The sequence below is a fragment of the Anolis sagrei genome, chromosome 4 (genome assembly GCF_037176765.1).
Source record: "Anolis sagrei isolate rAnoSag1 chromosome 4, rAnoSag1.mat, whole genome shotgun sequence".
In the NCBI taxonomy this organism is placed as follows: domain Eukaryota; kingdom Metazoa; phylum Chordata; class Lepidosauria; order Squamata; family Dactyloidae; genus Anolis; species Anolis sagrei.
The window spans coordinates 49,344,293-49,354,854 of NC_090024.1; the positions used below are offsets into that span (position 1 = coordinate 49,344,293).

The window sequence follows — 10,562 nt, forward strand, 5'->3', positions numbered from 1 at the left end:
AATGTATGTGGTGTACCAGCAGGGCAAATGTTGCCTCTCCAAATACAAAGCCTGTCTCTGCCAGTAAAGCTTTTAATCAGTTCTCAAATGTCTAGCATTCTCATAACTTAAAACTTCAGTTAAGCTTTTAAGAGTATAGCTTAGGCCAATACAAGAAATTTTGGGGGGGGGGGTGCAAGGTGAGTAAAGAAATGTGAACACAGCAAACAGTAGAGTTCTCCGTGTGCACATTATTCAATGTCTCCTCCTCTGGAATATGAAGAATTTGGAAGCTGAAGGAAAAATTCAGTGGAAGGACTCTTATCTGGGTGAGCAGCATCCTGATTTTGAAGTGTCACACCATTCTCTATGTATGTGCACTTCTGGTTTTATCTAATTGAATACTGATCCGTGTATTTTTTATAGTTTGCTAGAGTGAACAAACAGTAGTCAGTGGCAACCACAGGGTGAATTGTTATTTTTTCAAAGAATCCACAAAAGGAATGACAGATTATGGGAATTATAGTAAAAAGCAAACAAGAATCCCACCCCTTTTGAAAGCTAAGTTAGCAATTGGGCCAAAGCTATAAAAACCCTGGGTTAGTGTGTGTGGTTATAGAGAAGATGGCCAAATTAGAAGAAGTGTTGGAACCTGTCGTCTGACCCTCGTTACATCTTTAACCTGCTTGGTCTTCTTCCAGTAAGGCATAGAAAACTGATGTGATGGTCTAGGTGTTAAATTGTCTAGTGCTATATAGGAAATGATACAGAGATTGGAAATGTTTCTCTCTGAACAGCCTTCTAGGAAGCATCATCACCAGGCATGTAGCTGGGGGGGGGGGGGGGACTTGGGGGGCTTAAGCCCCCCCCTCTGAAATTCTGATGGTGGTCCGTGAGAAGGCCTTACTGGTGCATTATTTTAACTGCTATGTTTATTCATATCATGATCTGATCACTATACTCAATATATCCCATATGCATGGGGTTATTGGGGTAACGATACAAAAGGTTTGCTAGGGTAGACCCTCTTTCACTCAGACTCAGCCCCCCCCCCCCCGGAACCGAACTCAGCCCCCCCCCCAAACAAAATCCTGGCTACGGGCCTGATCATCACTAACAATGCATCTGTGGAACTGTGGGAGCTTTAGTCCAAAGCAACAGAACTTCCAAGCTCTTTGTGTGCAAAATATGAATTAGAAATGGTCAGTCTTCTCTGTAGTAATTTACAGTATGTTTGCTGAATGAGCAAAAAAAAGTTTTAGAAGTCTTGGCTGGAAAAAAGTATCTTTTAGAGATATCTGTAGAGGTCTTTGCCTTTAGTGAATCAGTATTTTCTTCTACTTCTTTCAAAGCTGATATGTTGATATGTTATATTTATTATTTGTTGTATGATGTGGCATTGAATGTTGCCATAATCTGTAAGCCGCTCTGAGTCCCCTTTGGAGTTGAGAAGAGCGGGGTATAAATACAGTAAATAAATAAATAAAGTTAACATTGGTGTACCAAATCTTAATCAACCTTAATACAAAGATATCAGGCAAAGCCTGGCCCACCACCTCTCCATACTTATAGATCAATTTTAGCCCTCTTTCTTGGAAATTGTTATAAAGTATGCTTACTGGTGGCATCTATATCTTGTTTAAAAATTTGTATTAACAATGCATTGTCTGATTGATGTTGGGGAAGTGAGTGAGAGGGTCTCTGGAATATCTGAGGATTCACTGACTTCAGCTTTTCCAGCTCTGAAATGAGATCCTTTTCTGGATTAGTCAAATGACAATACCAATAACAACAAACAAAAATTATTACCCACCTTTCTTTGTGGTTTGAGGCAAGATTAAAACCAAATTAAAAGAACAAAAAAACACGCTGTTAAAATACATATAACACAAGACCACACTATTAAAATATCAAGTCAAGATATACCATGGTTTGTTAATTCTGTCGTTTTTCATCCACACAACACATAGGCAATTAATATTTGTAATACTAGGTGCCGCTTGACCTGAGATATCAAGGGTATGAGTGAGTCTATCCATTATAAACTGCTTAGACCGACTCTGAAGGACTGCTTTAGCAGAAGAATTAAGCTCCCATACTGAGTTAAATAGAGCAGAAATTTTAAAGGGACATTTTATGGATAACTGCTACATTCATCAACTACATTATGGATCCTCTTTCTGTGTACTATCAGTCCCAGGTAAAGTTATGAAACCTCACTGGTTCTGCTTTATACATGGTAACCTTTCACTGAGATTTCACTGATAAAAGTTAGGTTGGGGATAATTACAATCAATGTACAGCTAGAAAAAAAAATAGGTCCAGAGAAGACTGGATGGTGGTATGTATACTGTTTTTACCCCAGGGCAGCCCTGTAGCCGGGGGGGGGGGGGAGGGGTTCAAACCTCCCCCCCTGAAATTTTTCAGGTTAAAAAAAAAACCTGGTTTACTCATGAATTTTAACTGGTTAGCCAAATCCCCATGCAAAGTCTATGAGATGCAAAAAATTAAGAGTCCCTCCAGAACTGCAAGCACTATCTCAAGCAAATATTGACAATTTATTCACATTGTCATTACTTGCAGCAATAGCCGATGTAGTGAAGCAACCAAGTTGGGGGGGGGGGTGGAATGTTCTCATTAAGGAGGCCAGACTTGGTGGAGGTGGTTGACAGGGGCGGAGCTGTAGGCTATTGAAGGCTGCTCTGCCCCCTGCTGTGCTCTTTGATTCAGCATGACCCTAACGCCCCCCCCCCAAATTTCAAAATGCCAACCCCGAAATTTTCAAACCCTCCCCTCCCCTGAAATTTTCAACCCTCCCCAAAAAAAATTTCTGGCTACGGCCCTGCCCCAGGGTGCTAGCTATGGGTCATCATAGCAAAATGGACATTTATGGATGAATTTGCAAAACACACAGGGACCATAAGTACCATGCCTTTTAGATATGGTGGCACACATTAAAATAGGTTATTGAATGATAGCCTTGGGCAAGAGTTACTTTAACACTGCCAACATTTAAAGTCTTGGTAGGTTTAAAAGTAATTAAAAGATTACAATATATTGAATATAAGGGTGTAGCAACTTCAAATCGCTAGGGGGGGGGGTGGTGGAAGGGCACACACCTGCCTGTTTATTTAGGGAGTTCTAAACCTGCACTGAAAACTGTACTTTTGGTAGAAAACATAATATGGAATTCAGTAAATGACTGTACCTTTTATTATTATTATCTTTAGGAGCATTTTGCTTAGATGTCAAGAGAGGCAGTGCCAGCTATACTTGAATATCTTGTCACATCTCTGTGTTGGTCATGATCATATTCTTGCTAAATTATAGCCATAATCACTTGTTTGAATATTATCTGTATAATGAAACAGGAGTGGGAGGAGTGGCCAGGTGGGGCTCCCACATATATTCTCAAATGTACAAAGTGCATTGAAATATTTATCTCCACAATAGTTTAGACAGTAGCATTTCCACCAGGAGCCTGAGACAAAGGGATACAATACTAAAATTTTAAAAAGAGAATTAGCAAACTTTTCAGAAAAAATAATTAATTTTTATATTCATATTATTAGAATAGAATCTAATTTTTAAATTGGTAAAGACATGTCCAAAAAAAGCATTTTTACAATGAGAAACATCTTGGACACCTTCAAATTTATCTTTTTGTTTATTTATTACTGTTTGGAGGCCTTCATTTTGATGTTCTTTTGTGTTCGAAAAAATGTTGCCAGGAAAATTGTGCTTATCACAGGATCCGCAAATGGAATTGGATGACAGATGGCATTAAATTTTGCACGTCTTCACACGATTCTTGTTCTCTGGGACATTGATGAGGAAGGTAACAAAAAAACAGCAGAGCTTGTCAAAGCCAATGGGGCTATAGCCGTTTATGCCTACAAGTGTGATGTGCGCATAAGGGAAGAAATCTATGCAGTGGCAGATCAGGTAAACCATTGGGGGTTTATGTTGTTAGATTTTGTACAAGTTGTGTACAACAGCAATTTTGTAAACAAAAAATATTTGAAAATTGAATGATCTACATTATGTAATTGTAGCATGATAGCAGAAAAGCCTAAAGAAAGACAAGACCCATTTATAATCAGATAGGACCAAATACTTTGATTAGAGACATTTTAGGGAACTGTCATAACAGTTGGATTTAGGCTATAGGGATAATTTTATTCACTTCTCTTTTTCACATGAATGTATAATATTTTTTTCCAATTATTGTTTCTCTCCCATGCATTTCCCATCCTCTGAAATCTGCTTTGGGATGTGCGGGTCCAGGAGGGCATGCATCTTTATATGTGCTATCCATTTCTTGATTTGTATTCACTAAGTCACAGCAGTCTGAAATGATACAACATAGTGCCACAAATAGCTGCATTATCATGAGCCAAACCATTGATCCATCTAGTCCAATATAACAAAATTCGCTGTGACTCTTTGAATGCGATTTTCCTGCTTCTTGGCAGGTGGTTGGACTGGATGGCCCATGGGGTCTCTTCCAACTCTATGATTCTATGATTTTTCTAGATCTCGTGAACAATTTCTTCCACTTAGCCTTACAGATTTGTGGGATTAAGATGGTTTCTCACCCAAGTGTTTGGTAGACCACACTTTATAAACACTCTCCCCAGCCCCCAGCCCCCCCCACCCCACCCCACCCCGCACCCCACCCCACACACACACATTTTTAGGGGTATCTATATGTTCGGGAAAGTGGATCTTATATTTAAAGTAAATACATAAAATTATATAATAATTATATAAAACAAAACCTAATTCTGAAGTCATGCATTCTACCTTAGCATGACTTTACACAGAATTCAATCTGCTGTTTTTCGAAGTGCTTGGAGGTGTTACTCTCCAAACCCCACAATCAGCATATACAGTTGCATTGCTTAGTAGGGAATTCTAGTTCAAAAACAGCTTTTCCAGTATCTCATTAAGCTGCCTGTTGAATGTGCATGAATACCACCACAGCTAAAATGGCATCTGGGTTCTTTTTTTAAAAAAAAATGCAGATACTTTTTACCACATTACCACAATCCGAAATATGCTTCACGTCCACTGTTTCAATGTGTCCATGTTGGCGTTTCTTTCTTTCTTTCTTTCTTTCTTATTTTTGCTGTGTGTCTTCACATTTTTTCTGACTTATGCAATCCTAAAGTGAATCTTTCACTGGGTTTTCCTGGACTGAAAGTGTGTGACTTGCTCAAGGGTGTCCAGTTGATTTCCATTAATGAGTTGGTGTACAAAGCCTGTTCTCAAGTTATAATCCAAACCTCAAACCATTACAAATGTATTTGATCAACTTTCAGTCTTGTTTCAAAAGAATAATAATTGCAATAACAACTGAAAGCTGAATGGATTTGATCTTGGTTTATGAAACAGAAAAATCTTGTGTGTTTCAGTTGAGTAAGGAATATATAAAACACAGTAATTCGAAGCATGTATCTGACATAAGGTTTACCCCTTAATTGTAGGTTAAAGAAGAAGTGGGAGATGTAGATATTCTAATAAATAATGCAGGGATATATAATCGAAGGAATTTCTTCAAACTTTCCGATTCTGATATGGAAGAAACAATACAAGTCGACACTAAAGCACATTTCTGGGTAATTATTTTCTTCTGGAGATAATGATGGCATTACTAAATTATATTATTGTATCCTTGTTGCTTCTCCTTTTCTCTCCTTTATTCTATCCCATCTAAATCCTCTAATAAAGAATGTAATGACCCCATCACATGAAGCATTTCCCTCATCATAAGACACTTCATCTCCATATCAATGACTAAGAGGCACGGAGTCCATCACATGACATTTGCCTACTTCCAGCTGTCATCTGTTGCCCTTTGCCCTTGAAATGGAGATGAAATGTACTGAAAGGAAGGAACTCAGAATACAGGTGGCTAATCATGTTCCAAGCCTTTGTGTTGCAACCCAGAGCAGGAAACAGAACCCTCAGACCACAATCCACAACACTTGACTTCAGGAAAAACAATCCTTTTTTATTGAAGAAAGATGAGTACAAAAATAGAGGAAATGTGCAAGGTAAAAAACCACAGTAAAAATCAGCAACAAGAAATGTCCATGAACAAAAACCCACAGTAACACTGCTAAATCCTGGAACCTGTTAGCAATCCACTAACCATACTTGAAGCAACTAGGAAGCCTCTTAGGAATAAGGCCACTGGAATCAGGAGATCTGCCAAGGACGATGCTTGAATCTGGAATGATGCCTGGTCTGAATTGGCATCCAGGTGTGTGGTACTTAAGGCTGAGAAATCTATTACGTGACACGCCAGAAGGCTTTATTTGCATTTCTTTCAATCTAGCTGACCTTCGTACACTTTGAGATTCCCCTCTGCTCTGCCAAATCTGCCCTCTCCTATTCTCATTAGAGAGACCAGCTGTCAGATTCTCTGGAGAACTCAGATTGGAAGGAAAAGAGAGTGAAAGTTCACTGCTTGGCTCTGAAACATTCTCATGGGAACTTTCGCTTTCCAAGCCTGCAGGAGTTTCACTACACAAACCATCATCTTCTGCATTGACCTCAGAATTGACATCTTCATTGGCATCAGGAAATACAATGAGAATCAGGTTCAGGTTCACGCACAGGCTGAACCCCAACACTTTGGCGTGCACTAGAACCATTGCTAACACTGAAAAACACATGTGTTGGAATTTGACAGATCCACCCATTTTGAATCATTTCAGTGATGTGGAGGAATGGACATTCCTCACGATTTTTCTGTCACTGCATTTCCTCCTTCATAGTAAACTAGGCTCCATAGGGAATTGTGGATTTCTCCATTACACTCTGTTTTATAAAGTGCCCATCAATGAAAGAATATTAAAAGTAGAGGGAAGATTCCATTAAAAGAAGTGTTAAAAGTAGAGTTAAAATTCTGCTCTACTCTGGTCTACTCAAGGGGAGGAATTCAAATAAAAGAGGGGACGATGCTATTGAAAGGAGTGTTTTAAAACTGTGACATGGAAGGGGACTTTACCTCTCTTGGAGTGAGGGGTTTTGGGGAGAGAAAGGGATCCTATTGAAAGAAGAGTTTTTGAATCGGTATCCCATCTCCTTTACTGTAAGGGACTTTGAGGAGGGCAATTTTATACCATGGGAAGAAGAGTTTTTGAAGTGGTGTCCTGTCTCCTCTGATGTGGAGGGCTTTAGGGAGGACAGGGGATCTCTTGGCTTTTGGATATTGAAATTTCCCTGACTAAATAAAGTAATATGGAGAGGGCAGAGAAAAAAATTCCCTGTGTGCTGATTCAGAATGAGGGCGACAACAGGTGAAAACCTGAAGAGTGAAACATGTGTGATGGGAAGACAAAACAGGACAATTGGGGATCTAACAGTACAATTCCCTTTGCTAGACAGTCTCCAATGCTTCTCAAGGTCCATGTCATGACATCCCTAGTGTTGCATGCCTCAATTTTTAAATTCTTCCTTCTCTTGAAAGTACTTGTTTAAGTCTCTATATTCAAACTATATTCAAAAGGTAAACTAGTGTAAATAATATTATTCCCTACTGCAATTACTATACATCATGTGCTTTGATTGTGATGTTCTGAACTCTTACTGTGATGAAGCAAATATGGTATTTACATGAAATATGCCAAATATTAATGATGATTTACCAAATGTATTATAGACCTGCAAAGCTTTTTTGCCAGCTATGTTAGCCCAGAACCAGGGACATTTGGTTACAATTGCGAGTGCAGCATCGCTAAGTGGGGACAAGTACATCACAGGTTAGTAAGTGTGTCCATTTTATTATCTACTTATTATCAATCTGAATATAGCATCAACCTAAGGATAGTTGCATCTAAACCAGTGTGCAAAAGAAATCACCTTAATGTGTTAGATCTACTTATTTTTCTCAATTAGAGTTATTATTATTATTATTATTATTATTATTATTATTATTATTATTAATATTAATACCCCACCACCAACTCCCCAAAGGGGACTTGGGGCAGCTTACATGAGGCTGAGGCCGGAAATACATTATAGCAAAATACATAATAAAACCAAAACAACTTAGGAATACAATAAAACAAAGCAAAGTAAAACAAACAAAATAATGCAATGAGAAATCAATCACAATGAGTGGGTCACATGTACAACACAACATAAAATGATAAAACGCTGGATGAGAAAATGAAAAAGAAATGTTTGTAAGGGATAAAACTCGTAGGAGACGGAGTAGTGAAGACAGGCTTTCACACAGGCGGAAGGAAATACAGTAAGATGACAACATTGTGGGAGGAAAGACAGTAGACACTTAGTGTGACAAATACCAGACTGGCCCCACAATTCCTGGTCTTGAGTGCCTATCACACTCATCCTGTGCTATGTCCCTTCTTAAAACTCACCATGTACTAGCTTTGTGCTCTTTGTGGTAAGCAGCATGTCATATTATGTTCCAAACTTAAGGAAACTAGACAGAGTCAAGTTTAACAAAATAACCACATGTTCATGCCATACTACCAACTTCATGTGATACACCGGCTGTGCCCCTTCTGAGGTTTGGAGGACCTAAAGATGGTAGTGCATGCTTTGAGAACCTCAAGGCGGGACTTCCACAATGCGCTTTACATTGAGCTACCTTTGTGCCACATTCTAAGCCACATTTCATTCCTGAACACGTGAAAGGATCTTGAGGAATGCAACTAGTCAGATCATTATACAATCTGTGGCCTGCAGGTGTTTCTTAGGAATTTTCAGTTATAGGAAGAAAATAGCTCTGTTGCTATCCTGATCAAAAGGGGAAAGGCCTAAAAATATTTCCCCTAAATTCTGTCTCACCCACATTTTTTTCTTTTGTTTTCTGAAATTTCTAGTGAGAGCTGAATTATTCAAATCTATAACTCTCATTTCCTATATTAATTTTCCCTTTGTAATTTTGCCTACCCTTTTTATGGGATGCCTTGCCTAAACTGTATTTTTAAATGGTTAACTTACATTTTACATTACTGTAATGCTAGACATTTGGGGACCGACAGAAAGTGATTCAGTGGGTGCACGACTGTGTAAGAACTTATATTTCCATTCTACTTTCATGGCTATTAGACAGCAGAAAAATTATCTTCCATTTTTTTTAAGTCATCTAAGTCAGATGCTGTTATTAACATTTTGTAACTGCGAATGAATTACATTGGGTATTTATTTTGTACGCATGAAAAAGAAGCATGGATGTGTGGATAGCTGGATGTGAACCACCACAGACAAATGCTTTTTAATCTGTTGGCTTTACAACTGGGACAGAGGTCCTGAAGGAAATGAGTTACTTCAAATCTTGGCATATTCAACCATAACTATTTATTCGAGGAGTCGTGTTTCTGACTGTACTTTGAGACAACTGAGGAACAGCAAGCTGTTTGACTTCATCTTTTATATATTTCCTTAAGTATTATATTCAACACAATATGTTTTCTCTTCTTTATTTATCTCCACCTGTTTTGTTTTTCAATTTCTTAGACTATTCTGCAAGTAAATTTGCATCGTTTGGCTTTCTGGAATCGCTTGCTTTTGAATTGTGGGCTGTTGGAAAGAAAGGCATTAAAACCACAATTGTCTGTCCTGGTTACGTGGATACAACATTAATTATTGGTGTAAAAACAGCGTAAGTGGATTTTCAATTCTAAAAATATATTCACAGACATTTACAACTCAAGAAAAATTGAGCTTGGCCATATTAAATGTGAATTGCCAGCTAGTCTGGGAAGAACCTGATCCATTCAAAGACATTTTAAAATTGTAGGAGCGTGGAACTAAGAACTGTTTATATAATGTTTCAGTATTATTATAATTTAGATATTTTTTTATCCAGAATTTATTGAATTAACTTTTTGTTTCCTGTCAGGAGGCCATTTCTTGTTCCTATCATGGATGTAGGCTTTGTGAGCCGGAAGATTGTGGATGCTATTCTGAAAGAGAAACTTTATGTGGTTTTGCCACCTTTTACGCGACTAATTACTCTCAAAATGTAAGAAAATTACTCTTTTTTATTCAGTAGTCATTTTCATAGAATCATAGAATCAAAGAGTTGGAAGAGACATCATGGGCCATCCAGTCCAACCCCCTGCCAAGAAGCAGGAATATTGCATTCAAATCACCTCTGACAGATTTTCTTTTTTAAAAGGGGAGGGGATACTGAAAGACATAGAATTCAAATTAGGGTATTGCTTTTAAATTTGCTGAGTTAACTTTGCTTTTTAAAAGCTTCATTCCAGTCACACACATCCTAAGTCTTTTGCAAAAAATGCAGTTGAAATGCTATTCAATATAACCTTTGAAAATACTCTCACCTATCTCACCAAAGGTGGATCTACACACACCCATCATCTAGGCCTGATCCTGAGTATGGTCACCCTACCACCCCCAGCCACCCTCCATATTGCAGTGGCTTGCAGCTACAATACAAGTCCTGCCTGTCTGCCATCCTATGCTATGATGTCAGCTGGGCAATGGGGTACTAAGAGAGGAGTGAGAGGAGATATGCTTCCTTGATCGAAAACTCATTTCAATTACCAAGCACATGATGTTGTTGGGTGCCTGAT

At 38.4% G+C, this 10,562-nt stretch overlaps 1 protein-coding gene across 1 annotated transcript; it reads left to right on the forward strand.

The window, feature by feature from the left end:
* The first annotated feature begins 3,324 nt into the window (after positions 1 to 3,324).
* LOC132772822 (epidermal retinol dehydrogenase 2-like) lies at positions 3,325 to 9,992 on the forward strand. Its single transcript, XM_067466986.1, has 5 exons — positions 3,325 to 3,924; positions 5,469 to 5,600; positions 7,652 to 7,751; positions 9,481 to 9,625; positions 9,866 to 9,992. The coding sequence occupies exons 1-5, from the start codon at positions 3,757 to 3,759 to the stop codon at positions 9,990 to 9,992; spliced, it is 672 nt and encodes a 223-aa protein (XP_067323087.1). The 5' UTR covers positions 3,325 to 3,756.
* The last annotated feature ends 570 nt before the right edge of the window (positions 9,993 to 10,562 follow it).

Excerpts from the sequence above, each read along its gene's own strand:
- LOC132772822 (XM_067466986.1), top strand. The coding sequence starts at position 3,757 with ATGGCATTAAATTTTGCACGTCTTCACACGATTCTTGTTCTCTGGGAC. Across the intron at positions 5,601-7,651 it reads ACACTAAAGCACATTTCTGG|ACCTGCAAAGCTTTTTTGCC; the intron begins GTAATTATTTTC and ends AATGTATTATAG. Across the intron at positions 9,626-9,865 it reads ATTATTGGTGTAAAAACAGC|GAGGCCATTTCTTGTTCCTA; the intron begins GTAAGTGGATTT and ends GTTTCCTGTCAG.